This window comes from Syngnathoides biaculeatus, chromosome 22 (assembly GCF_019802595.1).
Source record: "Syngnathoides biaculeatus isolate LvHL_M chromosome 22, ASM1980259v1, whole genome shotgun sequence".
Classification (NCBI taxonomy): domain Eukaryota; kingdom Metazoa; phylum Chordata; class Actinopteri; order Syngnathiformes; family Syngnathidae; genus Syngnathoides; species Syngnathoides biaculeatus.
This window is the reverse complement of record NC_084661.1, coordinates 11258202-11272464: the sequence shown is the minus strand read 5'-3', so window position 1 is coordinate 11272464 and position 14263 is coordinate 11258202. Positions and strand designations below refer to the sequence as shown.

Below are 14263 nucleotides of genomic sequence, written 5' to 3'. Positions count from 1 at the left end.
CAAATAAAAAGCCTCAAATTATGATAAAGCGGGAACTTTGTTTGTTGCCATTCTCGCTCTAGGGGTACCTATTCAGAAGTCCGGAAGGCTTTTTCCCCATTCACATAAATGTACAGTACATGTAATTCATAAAATAGCATGCAGTGAATATGTAAGTAATTCCTGTATTTTACAAAAAAAGTAATAATAACAGCGGCTGGCATCATTCAACATGAATTGAAATGAGCGCACAAACGCGGGTTGTACCACAATTCTCGATTAAAATAAAATAGTAAATAAGGTCATTCGTGAGTAATAATGTTAAAGGGAAATTATGTATATAATAAAGTGATGCCTCGGTTCTCGACCACAAGCCGTTCCGGGAAACGGTTCAAGAAGTGATTTGTTCGAAAACCGAATCGATGTTTCCCATTACAATGAATGGGAAAAGAAATAATGCGTTCCAGGCCTAAAAAATTGGGCTTTTTAAAGCATTTTTTTCAGTTTTTCCTGATAATAAATTGCATAGTAGAAACACTTGTATAGTTTAAATAGTTTATATAATAAAATAATTTGAGAAATGTATTTATTATTTGCTTAAAATGTATGCTTTAGTGGTAGAGTACGCTAGGTTGGGAGCGCATTGCCGTATCTGTTGAGACTTGGCCCACAGCCTTGTAATTTTTATTCTTTTTTTTTTTAAGTGCAGAATAATTTAAACAAGCACCTTTCCTTGATTGGGGGTTAATACGGTTGTCCTCGATAAGAAACCGGGAAAAAGTCGGTGTACAGAGGTTATATAGAATTACAAAAGTCTGCTGGTTGCACCGCGCGTTATGTCATTTTCATTTTTTTTTTTTTGTTCGAATTGATGATAACAAAACGCGTCGTGGGGGGGTCAGCTGCCTGCTTGCGCGCGCATTATGTTATTTCGGGGGCGTTCGAGCACCGATTTTTGTTTGAAAAGAGAAGCAAAAAAAATCTCCAAATCTTCGTTCGAAAACGGGGACATTCGAGAACCGAGGCTTTACTGTATTGTTATGCTTTCACATATTTCTGAATATACTTGTATATTTATTGTTTGTATTGCATTTCATTTGCGTAGCGGCTTATTTAATCACGTTACGATGAAGTAAGTCAAGACCTCAGAGTCACAATGTAGTAAATAAGTTAGACATAAGTAATACAAAATGATAAATTAAACGTGTAAAAGAATTGTAGTTTAATAATTTAAGTTTAGTCCGTCCAAAGAGCAGCAATCGAGAAGCAGCCATGTACATTTAGTCAGTTAGTCATAAATAAAAAAACATTTTCCAAACCACTTATAGTATGTGTATGAAAACAGCGCAATATATTTTTGTGTAACATAATAATTACTCATCAATAGAATTTTTTTCTCTCATCTGTTTTTTATGTTTCTTTTTCGTGACAATCTACGCATTTTAAATATCTTGGACAGTCTTTTGCTTTTGAACCAGTGAATTTTTCATGGCGCGTGATCAATATACGTACAGCATCTCCTCTTTTGTTATTTTAGTCGTCTTCCTTTTTGGAGGCTCCACACCACCCTGGTCTCAGCGACCTCATCACGCTCCTCTTCCGGACGGCCCCGCGCGAGAGCGACGGGGATTTCGAAACGCCGTCGTTTCCGTCTTCTCCTCCCTCCGCTCTGCTTGTCTCGGTAGGCGGCTCCTCCGTTTTGCCTCCCCCGTCCCGCGAGGGAGGGGTCGCGTCGGGGAGCTCCGCAGGGGGAGCGGCAGGAGGTTTGGGTGCTTTGGTCTTCTTCTTGGAGGGTCGTTTGAGGGTTTGGGGGCTGTTGTGGAGCTCCAGGTGCTTCCGTATGGCTGCGCTCAGCACCTCCGGTTCCACGGACATGCCGTGGACGTCCCACGTCATCCCGTCCTCGTCCCACTGCACCTGCTTCATGCTGCTCCTCCTCCTCCCCACCAGCTCCTCCTTCTCCTCCCCGGTCTGCACCTTCAGACATGACCTTCTGTGCTCCAGAACGTCTTTTGGCTTCCCCTCCTCCTCTTCTTCCTCGCCCGGCGGGAACATGCTGGAGCACGGCGACACCAGGTTGGAGTTGGAACCCAACGAGGCCTTCAGGTCCAACTTGGATCCAGGCGGCGAGGTGGTCCTGCGGAGGTCCAAACATGAGCCCGCAGGGGAGAGCGTCTGAACGGCCGCGTCCACCACTTCCCGACGAGCCTTTTCCTTGAAGAACGGCTCCCTTTGGGGGGCCGCTCTGGAGCATCTGCACCCCTCACCCAGGAGCGAGTCGCTTAAGGAGGAGACCAGCGGCGGCCTCCTTGGCTGTGGTTGCCAGGGCAACTGGAGGTGGCACACCGACACGCCTTCGTCCAGTTCCTGCTCCTCATTTGCTGAGCATGTCACTCGAGCTTGGTGATCGGACATCGGCGACGTCTCCTCTTCGGTCGGGCATCCTGGGGAGGGCAACGGGCCCTCCTCGGAGCACACGGAAGACGCCATCGGGGAGGGATACTGGAAATAAAGCAAACGTTTACCCGGGAAGGCGTCATCCTCCGTGTTCGTCGCCCGGAAAAAGGGCTTCAGCGGTGGGGTGGCGGACGTCAGAGGGGACCCTTCGGAGTTTCTCTGCTCAGGGGGCAGCGAGGCGGGGGACGCCAGAGGGGTCAACGTGGACGGGGTGCAGAGATCCACAGACGGCAGAGTGGGCGTCAGCAGCGGGGAGATGAATGGAGAGGAGGCGACGGTGGTCGGGGAGGCCGGCGCGGCGCAGCAGGTCACGTCCCGCCCCAGGCTGCAGGGCCGCGACGTCCTCCCCCCCCACACCACCGTGTCGGGCGTGCTGCAGCCGCTGTGCGCGCTGCCCCCGCCGCTGCATCGGCTCCAGCGCCTCATGTTGGAAACCCAACGCTCGCCGAGGGCGGGCGGGTCGTGGGGATCGGGCGACTGCAGGCTGCCCACCCGCCGCCACCCTTGCAGCTGCTGCAGAGGGCCCTGTTCGACGTCGGCGCTGGAGCTGCGGCGTAGATCCGCGGCGGCCCACACCGGGTCCCGCTTGAAGACGTCCACGGAGCTCTTGGAGATGGAGAAGATGGGCGTCTGGGGTTCGCCGTCGTCCCCGGGCCCCTCGATCGCCGTCAAGCTGGAGTAGGACACGGACGGGCTGACGGCACAGCACACCGACGGGTAGATCTCGGAAACTGATCGTACGGGCCTCATCGCCATGGCAATAACCTGAAAAGAAAGACGCCTCGCTGGTTCAGTTCAGCTCGCACATAAACGGTTTCCACAATCAGATTTTTTGGCAAAAATGGCCCATCAACTACTTTATAAAAACTTAAATATAAATAATAGCACTTAAATAAGCGCCTAACTTGTTTTTATCAGCAGTGATCCATCTTAATTGCGGTTAGCTAGCTAGCTAGCTAGCTAGCCATGCCTACCCCCTGAGCGCGATGATTTTTTTTTTTTATTGTAGTCTTAATTAAACCTAAATGGGATTATAAAATCCAGATTATGCGGTCGATTAGACAAGATTGAAGATGAGGAAGCACGTTTACAGATGCAGGTAATCTTAATAATCCAGTTACTGTGAATTGTTCTCTTTTTACCATCACGCTAACAAATACTATACACCAGACGCCTGTTGGATTTAAAAAGGAATTCCCGACTTATTACCTTTAAAGTAGCCCCCGGTGTTCTCTTCTTCACCGCTAAATAGTGTCCCGTCTTCCGCCCAACATCTTTTCAGCCGTCCCAACACATCACTCACTTCTTTTGGGGGCGCTCACCCCCGGGAGCGAGTACGTTTGCGTGCGTTTTCTGCGGAACAACCTGTCGCTTCAATATGGCGCCCGATGAATCACGGGAGCGGACGGAGTGCGTGAGCGAGCGGGTGCCGGCCGTGGGTGTGCCGCTTCTTGGCCCCGAGGATTAACTCGCCACCTGTCATCCCATTAGCTGACGGCCAATCTCTGCACACGAGAATTAAGATCAGGTCAGCCGGCAGGAGTTGCATGCACACTTATTCTTGTACTCATTGTTCACAGGAAGTACGTTTCAATATTTAATATGAAGGAATCTTGAACAATATCGTTGAGGGTGGGATATGAGCCCGCACTGAGCCAGACAAATGTCCCACCACTACACAATCAGTGAAGGCCTTTTACGATTCTTGGGTAACTTTTTAAAATGTTTTTTTTTTTAATTTGGTTAAACTTCATTTTTTAAATTTTAATTATATATTTTTTATTAAACATTTGTTTCTGTCTTATTTTATTTGATTGCTTTTCATGTATATTTTTCAATTCATTTTTATTATTTTACTTCTGTATTTTTTTTATAGTTAGTTAGGTCTATTTTAAGTATTTTCTATAGTTTTAGTTATTCCTTCCAATAGGGTTAGGGGTATGGTTGGCGTTTTTTTTTTAATTTAATTTTCTCTCTTAAGTTCATTTCTACATAGTTCATTTTGGTTTTATTTATAAAAAAATACAAAAAATACTATTATATATATATATATTTCTTTTTATTTAATATATATTTACTATTGTTTATATCATTTATTTCTTAATTTCAACGATTTTGTGTATATTACACGTTTATTTTTTACGTGAAGTTTATTTTTTCCAATTATATTTTATTTTTTAAATGTTTTTTCTTCTTCAACTAATTTTGGTATTTCTTTATCTGATGTATTTATATATTTTTCATTTTTATCTAGACAACTTTTACTTTTATTTACACGAGGAACATTTCATTTATTTTATATTAAATAAATTGATTTGCATGTTTGTGTTTTTTTATTTTTTTATTTATTTGATTTCTTAAATGTATTTGACTATTACCACTTTAACAACACAGTACAGACAATAATATTTTATCTGTGAAATTACGCAGAACTTGAAGTGTTGCTAATGTTTTGGAAGACCACCACGCACATGTACTAATGCGTAATACATATTTGGGATGGAGTCAATCTGCTTGCTTTCCTTTTCCACTCAATCGCTAATAAAATGGCTGACCCATAGAGGGCGCGAAGATGTGAGAAGAAGCCCACCTGCGTCCATCTCACGCACCAACACACTTCACAGACAACATAGAGTCGCCGAAGTTCCCGAGAAGACGTTGAAACCCGAAGTAAACAAACACGTCGTGCCAACCTCCCCTGCGCTGCTTTAACGTTTTAAACTTTTGATGCGATTCAGGTCCGATGGTTCCGCTCGGCCTCACCGCGGGACTTCTGGTGCTGCTTCTTTTTGTTCTCGTCCTACTGGGCCTGGTGATGTTCTTTCTGTGGAGGACCAAGAAGAGACGCGATCGCAGACAATACCAGGAGCTGGTCGCCGCTCCGCCTCACATCCCGCCGTGCGCCGCTCCGGTCATCCCGGTTTTGCGAGGCTGCTACGCCAAGTCACTACTTTTTTCCTACGCAATGTGTCCTACGGTTCTTTTGGACACCCGGAATGTCGTGTTTTTAATTCTTAGGGCCGGCGAGATCCCGTTCACGTTGCCGCCTCGCTTTGCGGCATCTCAGAGCGACGGAGAGGAGGGCGAGGAGAAGGCGGAGGGGATGAAGACGGAGGCTCACAGGGACATTCTGGCCCATCGGGGGTCTCTCTTCGTTCAGAGTAGGTCACCGCTCACGCTACTCGGCTGACACCCGTCACTCGTGTTCAGTGCATTGGATCTTTGGGTTTTGAGTTTGGGATTCCAACTAAGTTCTAGCTATATAAAATAAGGTCTTACTTGTATTGATGGACCAGGTTGGTACCCAGTTGGGACGGTCCTGGCCGGCCTGTATTCGGGGCCGGGGGCGGGCGAGGTGGTGGCGCCCCCGCCCGGCATGGCCACGCGCCTCTGCTTCTCGGTGGAGTACCGTCACGGCAGCGAGCAGCTGGCCGTCTCCTTACTGCGCCTGGGCAACCTGCCGCCTCGTTTCCACGGCAACATCACTTTGGTGCAGCTCCGCCTGCTGCCCGACGACCGGCGCCCGCGCCAGGCCAGGGCCAGGAGCACCGGGCCCGACCCGGAGTTCGACGACTGCGTCCTGTTCCAGGTGAGAACACACATACAGTACACATTTAGTTACTTGATTAAATGATGCCCCCCCCCCCATATAGGTGTCCGGAGTCCATGTGTCACAGAGCACGCTCAGCGTGTGCGTCCTGAGCGTGTCACATGACTGCAAACATCACGCAGTGGGCCGGGTACTCTTTCCCCTGCAAGGAGAGCTGGGACAGGCTGGCAGGGTGCTCTGGAGGGACCTGGACACTGAAAACCACCATCATGTATGTTCACAGATGGCACACACACACACACACACACACACACACACACACCACCCTTCCAGCCTCAAATAAAAATTATGGCGTCTATATTTTTGGCCATCGGACGCAATATAATATGCTGCACACATGATGAAGACAGTCACAACTACTCAGTCAGCCGCAGTAATGTTTTTTTTTTTCCAGAGGATAAAGAATATATGCCTGTGTTATATTTTTGTCACCTGTTGCTGCACCATTTTTGTTCACTTACCCCTTACTTGAAGGGTTCTTACTAACTAATGCAAAACATTGTTCGGAGTTTTGTGAGCATTTGAGAGTGGAAAACTACCCGTCCATCGATTTTCTTCGCTGCTTCTCCTCACGAGGGTCGCGGGGAGTTCTGGAGCCTATCCCAGCTGTCAAGGGGCAGGAGGTGGGGGGTGAGGTTCACCCTGAACTGGTTGCCAGCCAACCGCAGGGCACATAGAGACAAACAGCCGCACTCACAATCACACTTATGGGCAATTTAGAGTGTCCAATTAAGGTTGCATGTTTTTGGGAATGTGGGAGGAAACCAGAGTGCCCGGAGGAAACCCACGCAGGCACGGGGAGAACATGGAAACTCCACCCAGGCGGGGCCGGGATTGAACCCGGGTCCTCAGAAGTGTGAGGGCAACGCTTTACCAGCCGGTGTGAACGGAGGGTCGCATTCAACGCTTGTTTGCTCTCCTCGTCAGTGCTCAGAACTGGGTGATGTCCTGGTGTCTCTGTGCTACAGCCCGACCGCACAGCGCCTCTCGGTGGAGGTCCCGAACGCTCGAGGGCTGCAGCCTCTCACGGCCACGGGTGAGAGGTCAACCCGGCGGTCTCCTCGCGTCCGACGGGCTTCACCTCAACGCACGTCGTCTTCTCTATCCAGGTGTGTGCGTGCGGGCGACCTTGCAAATCCACACTCAGGCGGTGAAGATGAAGAGCAGCGGCGTCGTGAGCGCGGACGGCGACCCGGCTTTCGAGCTCAAGACGAGCTTTAAACTGCGAGAGGAGCACGTGGACGAGGCCTGCCTCCGACTGGAGGTGCGGCGGCAGAGTTACCTCGATCCCTCAGGTGACTTCATTACCTCCTCAAATCCATCTACCGATCATCAGTCTTATCGATCCTCAACAATTTCACATAATCTCATCAGAAGCTTCAGTCCCGGTGGGAATTGTGGTGTTGGGGCCGTTCATGTACGCCAGGGGCGTGCAGTTGCAGCATTGGATGGACACTGTCAACACGCCACACCAGGTGGTCAAAATGTGGCACGGACTCAGCACGGCAGCTTAAAGCATGATCAACCATGTACGCAGTGTGTATCTGCAATATATGACATGGACAGAAATAAATGATATTGAGAAAATTTTACTCAGGGTTCCATTCGTTCAAATTTTACAATGATTCAAGAATTTCAAGGGAGTTGTTTCACATTAAAAAAAACATAAAGTAACAATTGAATGTGTTGGATATTAAATTTTAGTTGTGTTGTGCGTTTACCGTTGAGATTTTAGCATTTTCCCATAAAGTATGTTTTAAAGTGTATTACCTCTTATGTCCATCGGGTGGCGTAGCATTTACATGTTTCTGAGCCACTGCGATTTTAAGTATAGAGTGAGAACTAACGCGGAAGTTTGTTTGGAACGCGCTCAATAATATAGCTCAATAGATACAGTATAAATTCTGGGAGGAAATTTAAGTTTTTGATTACTTATATTCTTGTGTTTCTGTGTGTGTTACTGCACTTTTTACTCGCGATGTAGGGGAAATAAAACCTAAAATACCGATTGTGTTCAGATGTTGGCGCTGGTAATCTTATGCTGTCCTTTTTTTTGCGTAGAGTGAGAATGAACCCGGAAGTCCTCCCCAGGGTCCACGTTCACTAAAAAAAGAATCGTGTGCGTAAGGAGCGATATTTAAGATTCATATCGTACAGATTTAGTTTTTTTTTACTATGAAAATAAATGAGAACACATTGCTTGAAGGACATAAAGTCGTGTTGGTGCCGTACAATGTGGAGCACGTCCCAAGGTAATCGCCGTCATCTCAATTACAAGAGAGCAGTTCTCAGGATACTTAAAGATGTGCTGATTATATCATTTGTATTATATACTTATATAAGTATATAAATGGGGTGGGGCAAAAATGTGTGTACACGATATATACATTTTATTTTTTTTACAAGTATCGTGCATAAAATGAATGGAAACTTCGTTTTGACACCAAATATAACAAATGTCTTTTAACAGTGATTATACATTAAATGCGACCTGCACAAATGAATAGATTATAGAATTATAACCCTAACACAAGATAGAAATGGAAAAGTTCATGTGTAAAATGCAGCGAGAGAAGGAAATATGCCTAGAAAAAATGATAATGTAATACAAAATAAAAGGGGGTGTACTGTACCTAGTTTGGCCTTCCCTGTCATGTATATCAGCAAGTCCGTTGTTGATCTGCTCTCGTCTCTTTTCTCAGGTATCACGAGTGGATGAAGTCCGCGGAGCTGCAGCAGCTGACGGCCTCGGAGCCGCTGACCCTGGAGCAGGAATATGACATGCAACGCAGCTGGAGAGAAGACGCAGACAGTAAGTCACATGGCTCGGAGAAATTGAGCATATTTCACCATGAAAAAAGCAATTGTGACTCCAAATATTACGAAACCTAGGAAGCGTAAGTCTGCTCAGAGAATTGAAGCAATGGGTTGTGGCGGTTATTTTGTTTTCCCAGAGTGCACCTTCATCATCCTGGACAAGCGGCGCTGGGCGGACTCCGGCGCAGAGGAGGCGCAGTGCATGATCGGGGACGTCAACATCTTCCTGACTGACCCCACGGACCCTTCCCTGGCTGAGCTGGAGATCATGATTGCAGGTCAGCCCGGCGGCGTCATTCCGCTCGCTTCGTGCAGGACTTTAAAATAATTTATTTACAGAGCCCAGTTATAGAGGACGAGGTATCGGGAAGGAGGTGACGCAAATGATGATGCACTACGGTGAGCTTATTACATATTACACATTGACCGTTAAAACAAGTCCACCATAATCAAATACTCTCTCAAGACCCTTGTTGATTTTTTTTTTTTTACAACAGAAAAGCCATAATCATACAACCAACTTTTGCATGGATGTAAAAAAAAAAAAAAAAAAAAAGTATTCACAAATAATTATTTACTACTACTAATAATAATAATAATAAGAATAATTGTGTACTATTAGGAGTCACCAAACTCGGCATCAGCAGATTTCAAGCGAAAATTGGCCTGGACAACGACGTCAGCATCGCCATGTTCAAGAAACTACACTTCCAGCAGGTAAAGACAATATTGATAATTATTTATGACACAACGATGTAATGGGAAGAAAAGTTTGAATTCTCACAAAATTAGTATATTTGAGAGATTTTGTGTATTTGTCTATGGGGGAAAAATACATTAAATCAATATTTAAAGAATAAATTATTCTTGAACAAGACATTGTTGACAATTAAAAAAAAAATCCACAGGAAAATGTCAGTAGATTTTTTTTTTTTTTTAAGATGTTACTGTTCAGAAGTCCCATTTTTCCTAAGTCATGACTTTAAAGTTATTTTTACTAAATTAGCATTTTTCCCCTAAAATGTCAATCATAAAAAAAAAAAAATCTTTCAAGGTGTTTGTTTTTCAGAAAATGTCATACTTGGTGACCAAAAATCTTTTTTCACTTTTAGGTGGAAAAAAAAAATCTCTGGAAATATGATATTTCGAATAGTTGTATTTTCTAATATAAAAACTTGCCTTTCGAGCCATCTTAGTGCCAAGAACTATGTTGGAGTCAAGGTAATATCTGTTTTAGGCCATAGCCCTGTCAAATTGAAAGTAGTGCTTTGGCACCACCCTATGGCATCTACTGGTAATTTCAAATCTTTTTGGGGCCACCAATTTGAGCCGTTTATGGGAGAAGGGCAACGCTGTTGTTGACCATAAATATCGGTGACAATTTTGCAGGTGTCAGTGTGTCAGGTGTTCAAGGAGGTCACCTTGGAAACGGCGGTGGATGAGTCGCTCCGTCGCCGGCTGTCGCAGCACGCGGGTCACGTGACAGAGCGGGACTACCGGGCGGCCCGCGGCGGAAGACGGGACGCCGCGTCGCAGGCTGCCACGGGGCCTCTCCCGTGAGCACGTGTGACACAAGCGTGGAGTCAACGTGTTTATTTTATGGCGAGAAGAACGCCGCAAATTGGCGTGAGAAGACAAAGACGCTTTTTAAAAAGAGGCGGTTGTACAAAGAGCAACGACAATTCCATAGGAATTTTCCACACGTGTGCCCCTCCCCCTTCCCCCTTTTGTCTTTCTGGATAAATGAGAAGCGGCGGCGGCCATCTGAATGAGAAGATTATCTTCAAAAACCCCTTTTAGCTTTTGGACGTCTGCATCGATTCCAGGAAGTCCTTGACGGCCGAGGAAAGGTCACCTAGGAGCCGGCGGACCGCGACCTCTTGCTCCCGGGCCCAAACCAGGCCCCGGTCCAGGGCGGCTCCCAGCGGCACGCACACGTCCTCCCGCCGCAGCTCCGTCAGCCGGCAGACGGCGGCGGCGACAACCACGCCGAGCAGCAGCAGCAGGAACATCTTGAAGATGACGCCGAGCAGTGAGCGGCGAGGCTTCGGCGCCACCGTCACTGCTCTACTCTTCTTTGATGATGATGTCACTACACAGAATATTTGCAGAAACAATTTACAACAATTCCCCTCCCCCCCCCCTTTTTTTTTTTTAATTAGCCTAAAATGACTAAACGGTGCATTTGTTTGCATTAAAACCACTTATTTGAGCCCCCAAAAAGTGTTTGTACTATTGGATTGGAATTTTAACAATGTTTTGTTTAAAAACAAGGGCCCAATCTAATAAAAAAATGTATTTCTACCTGAGACCTGTCCATTTTTCTTCTTGGTCTTCTTCTCCTCGTTCCACTTCTTCGGCTGTTCCTGGGCAACGGCAGCGGCGGCCATCTGGGCGTTGTACTCCTTCCGCCGCTTCTCCTTTTCCTCGGCTTTCTCCCGCTTGCGCGCCTCCTTCTCTCGGGCCTCGCGGTCCCGCTTCTTGGCCTCTCGCTTCTTCTCCAGTGCTAACGGAGTGATGAAAAATATTTGTCTTACATGGGGGGAACAAAATAATAATGGAGTGCGAAAACTTTTTTTTTTTAATCCCAGTTTATAAAAATAAAATTATATTTTTTGTGCCAAAAGGTTTATTTCTTCAGGAAAAAAAAGCATTACAAGATTTAATGCTTCTTGTGTGAGAAAACAAATAATACGCTTCCAAAAATATTTTTTAAAAAGTACTGTACTTTCCCCCAAGAAAAAGTCAAATTGGATTGTTACACTTATTTTTTTACTTTATTTTTTTTTCAGTGAACTCTTAAAGTTGTCTTATTTTTTCAGAAGGGTGGCATTTTCCTCCCCCCTACCAAAAAATGTTTTCCCCTTTTTGAAAGATTCAAGTCATAATTTTTAAATATTTCATCTTATTAAATAGGTTTGTCTTTCTGAAAAATAGCTGTAATATTACAGGAATAAACCTGTATTTTGAAACAGAAAAAAAATAATTCTACAAAAAAAAAAAAGAAGTCATGGTGTTACAGATATATTTTTAAACCTTTGCTCTTTTTTCCTGAAAAAAAATAATGAATTTTTTTTTTTATACGAGAATCAAAATTTTAAATAAATATATACTCGAAAAATAGTTGTTTCCAAAAAATGGTTTTCCTTCAGGGGAAAAAAAATCACTTTATTTCAGGAAAAAAAAAAGATGGCACTTTCTGCCACGTTTTTTTGTTCTTTAACTTGTACATCATATTATGTTCAAACAGAATTATTGAAAGTTCTGAACAAATTGTTTCCTGACCTTTTTCCCTCAAAAGCCGCTTCTCTCGTGCACGATCGGCCTCTTCCTGAAGCAGCAGCATATGCTTAAGAACCTGAGGTGGGTGGGGGGGGTGCCAGGTTGGGGCGTTGGCTTACTCATCATTTTTTGTCATGATTTGTTTGTTTGTTTGTGTCTTTCTTACCATGGTGGCACATTTTTTGCACTGCTTCTCATCCAGACAATCTCCCGCCGCATTGGCGAGATTCGCATCCAGAGGATTGTCCTTGAGGTCTAACCACTTCAGACTCTGACGGCAAAATACAGAACCCACGCTATTAGCTTAGTGATAAGCTAGCACCAGGAACAGAAATGGCACCACGCTGGTGTTTTGGGCGCGCTTCTACCAACCCGCAGCTGGCAGAAACTGATGGGCAGGCTGCTCAGCTTGTTGTTGTACAAGTCCAAGTGCTGCAGACCGGCTAGGTTCCCTAGGTCATCCGGCAAACAGGTCAGCTGGTTTTTGCTCAGGTCCAGCTTCACCAAGTGGGTCAGGTTGCAGAACTCTGGCTGCCATGTGGAAGAAGAGGGGAAAAACAGCTAGGGTTTGTGTTTCAGAGTAGGGTTTCCAGCCCAAGATTGGGTTTCCAACAAGCCCAATGCGAAGCCAGTACAGTAGTTCTTTGATACTTTTATTTTTCAATAGCTGTCCTGTCCGTGAGGATGATGCGTGGAACAGCTCTTAATAAAAATGCCATCCTTGGCTAAGTATATATGTATTTTCTCTCTCCATCGTCCACTCATTCAAATGAAACATTACGCTGCAACAGGTTAAAAAATATTCTGCCATGTTGCTTATTTCAAAATTAGCTACGAAAAAGTCATTTTAAGGTTTAAAAATAATAATAATAAAAATGGACTTACCGGCAGAGAGGTGATGTTGTTACACGACAAGTCCAAAATCGTCACTTTGGTGAATAAAGCCTGCAGAGATTAATTTGTTAGCATTCCTAATTTTAGTAACCAAAGTGTTGAATTGAAATAAATTGCGTGAAAGTGTACTTTAAATGCGCATTTTTTTCGAGCTCTCCGCCCCACACACGAAGGCACGCCAACTCACCAGCTCCTTGACCGGCACCTCGGTCAGGTTGCACAGACTCAAATCCATCTCGTTGTCGCTTATCTTATCTTTCAAACTCCACGCTTTGGTGTTTTTACTCATTTTGTTTACCTGCGGGAAGAATAAAAAGGACTCACGTGACGGCAATATTGTGGCGATTTTTTTTCTTCTTTTTTTTACATTTTCGGTTTAATGGCACACTCACCTGTGTTTTACGTCGTGTCTAAAGCTAGGAAAAAAACAACAGCGAGTATTTTTTGGTGTAAATGTAACAAAAGTAACCTAAAGAGGTGTGAAGGCGCCGTAAGGAGAATGTTTGGGGCGCTACTCGGGCTCTGAATGAAAATCCACGTCACTGATTTGAAACGGTAGAGGCGTGGCAGAGAGCAGCGCCTTCTACAGTACCGGAGACACATTACACCCGAAATTGGGTCATGACGCTAAACATTTAAATTCATGGGAAGGGAAGTATAAACATTATAGATTAGATTACATTATATTATTATATTAGATAGATAGATAGATAGATAGATAGATAGATAGATAGATAGATAGATAGATAGATAGATAGATAGATAGATAGATAGATAGATAGATAGATAGATAGATAGATAGATAGATAGATAGATAGATAGATAGATAGATAGATAGATAGATTATAATACAGTACTATACTTCCCACTTTGTACTAATTAAAACGAATAAATTGGAAAAATAAACATTACTCTAGAATTTGCCGAAACTTATTTGCATCTACCAATCTGCAACACCTTAATCTTCTAAATCTTCTTTTAGAACTAGTCAGCTAGCTAGCTAGCTAGCTAACAAAACCTGTTTTTACTGTCTTCGAGTGCAAAAAAAAAAAAGGAGTTTTTAGCACCTTTGTTACTTTTTTTTTTATTAATGTGATTTTATGAAGGAGTGGTTAGGAGTGGCAAATCTGGATTTAGGCCTTCCTGTGCGGTGGTCAGCATGTTCCGGCACTTTCCCAAAAACATGCTACACGTTGACGTTCATTGAACGCGCTTCTAGTCTAT

At 44.6% G+C, this 14263-nt stretch overlaps 4 protein-coding genes across 5 annotated transcripts; 2 read left to right on the top strand and 2 right to left on the bottom strand.

Moving 5' to 3' along the window:
* Nucleotides 1-1216: 1216 nt before the first annotated feature.
* On the bottom strand, nt 1217-3938 carry LOC133495810 (G protein-regulated inducer of neurite outgrowth 1). The gene is made up of 2 exons (XM_061810778.1): nt 3646-3938; nt 1217-3201 (listed from the first exon to the last, which is right to left on the bottom strand). The coding sequence occupies exon 2, from the start codon at nt 3190-3192 to the stop codon at nt 1513-1515; it is 1680 nt and encodes a 559-aa protein (XP_061666762.1). The 5' UTR covers nt 3193-3201; nt 3646-3938; the 3' UTR covers nt 1217-1512.
* syt15 (synaptotagmin XV) lies at nt 3841-7626 on the top strand. Of its 2 annotated transcripts, XM_061810780.1 has the most exons (9): nt 3841-3964; nt 4998-5106; nt 5175-5379; nt 5455-5597; nt 5733-6025; nt 6090-6257; nt 6974-7082; nt 7156-7341; nt 7421-7626. In XM_061810780.1, the coding sequence occupies exons 3-9, from the start codon at nt 5180-5182 to the stop codon at nt 7558-7560; spliced, it is 1239 nt and encodes a 412-aa protein (XP_061666764.1). In that variant the 5' UTR covers nt 3841-3964; nt 4998-5106; nt 5175-5179; the 3' UTR covers nt 7561-7626. The 2 variants fall into 2 exon arrangements, with proteins under 2 accessions (XP_061666764.1, XP_061666763.1); XM_061810779.1 differs by lacking the exons at nt 3841-3964; nt 4998-5106 and having other exon boundaries at nt 5118-5597.
* A 280-nt stretch (nt 7627-7906) lies between these two features.
* Nucleotides 7907-10533, top strand: nat9 (N-acetyltransferase 9 (GCN5-related, putative)). The gene is made up of 6 exons (XM_061810782.1): nt 7907-8298; nt 8749-8858; nt 9001-9141; nt 9203-9262; nt 9486-9580; nt 10253-10533. Exons 1-6 carry the CDS (start codon nt 8222-8224, stop codon nt 10421-10423), a joined length of 654 nt encoding a protein of 217 aa, XP_061666766.1. The 5' UTR covers nt 7907-8221; the 3' UTR covers nt 10424-10533.
* On the bottom strand, nt 10461-13625 carry lrrc59 (leucine rich repeat containing 59). Its single transcript, XM_061810781.1, has 8 exons — nt 13432-13625; nt 13227-13337; nt 13031-13090; nt 12518-12676; nt 12312-12416; nt 12149-12221; nt 11169-11369; nt 10461-10955 (listed from the first exon to the last, which is right to left on the bottom strand). Exons 2-8 carry the CDS (start codon nt 13326-13328, stop codon nt 10660-10662), a joined length of 996 nt encoding a protein of 331 aa, XP_061666765.1. The 5' UTR covers nt 13329-13337; nt 13432-13625; the 3' UTR covers nt 10461-10659.
* Nucleotides 13626-14263: the final 638 nt, after the last annotated feature.

Bases quoted from the DNA above. Each gene is read 5' to 3' on its own strand.
- LOC133495810 (XM_061810778.1), bottom strand. From the start codon at position 3,192: ATGGCGATGAGGCCCGTACGATCAGTTTCCGAGATCTACCCGTCGGTG.
- syt15 (XM_061810779.1), top strand. From the start codon at position 5,180: ATGGTTCCGCTCGGCCTCACCGCGGGACTTCTGGTGCTGCTTCTTTTT. The intron at 5,598-5,732 runs GTAGGTCACCGC...TTGATGGACCAG, and splicing joins GGGGTCTCTCTTCGTTCAGA to GTTGGTACCCAGTTGGGACG. The intron at 7,342-7,420 runs GTGACTTCATTA...TAATCTCATCAG, and splicing joins GAGTTACCTCGATCCCTCAG to AAGCTTCAGTCCCGGTGGGA.
- nat9 (XM_061810782.1), top strand. From the start codon at position 8,222: ATGAAAATAAATGAGAACACATTGCTTGAAGGACATAAAGTCGTGTTG. The intron at 8,299-8,748 runs GTAATCGCCGTC...CTCTTTTCTCAG, and splicing joins AATGTGGAGCACGTCCCAAG to GTATCACGAGTGGATGAAGT. The intron at 9,581-10,252 runs GTAAAGACAATA...ACAATTTTGCAG, and splicing joins AGAAACTACACTTCCAGCAG to GTGTCAGTGTGTCAGGTGTT.
- lrrc59 (XM_061810781.1), bottom strand. From the start codon at position 13,328: ATGAGTAAAAACACCAAAGCGTGGAGTTTGAAAGATAAGATAAGCGAC. The intron at 11,370-12,148 runs GTCAGGAAACAA...TCACTCCGTTAG, and splicing joins GCGGCTTTTGAGGGAAAAAG to CACTGGAGAAGAAGCGAGAG. The intron at 10,956-11,168 runs GTAGAAATACAT...TATTCTGTGTAG, and splicing joins GAAAAATGGACAGGTCTCAG to TGACATCATCATCAAAGAAG.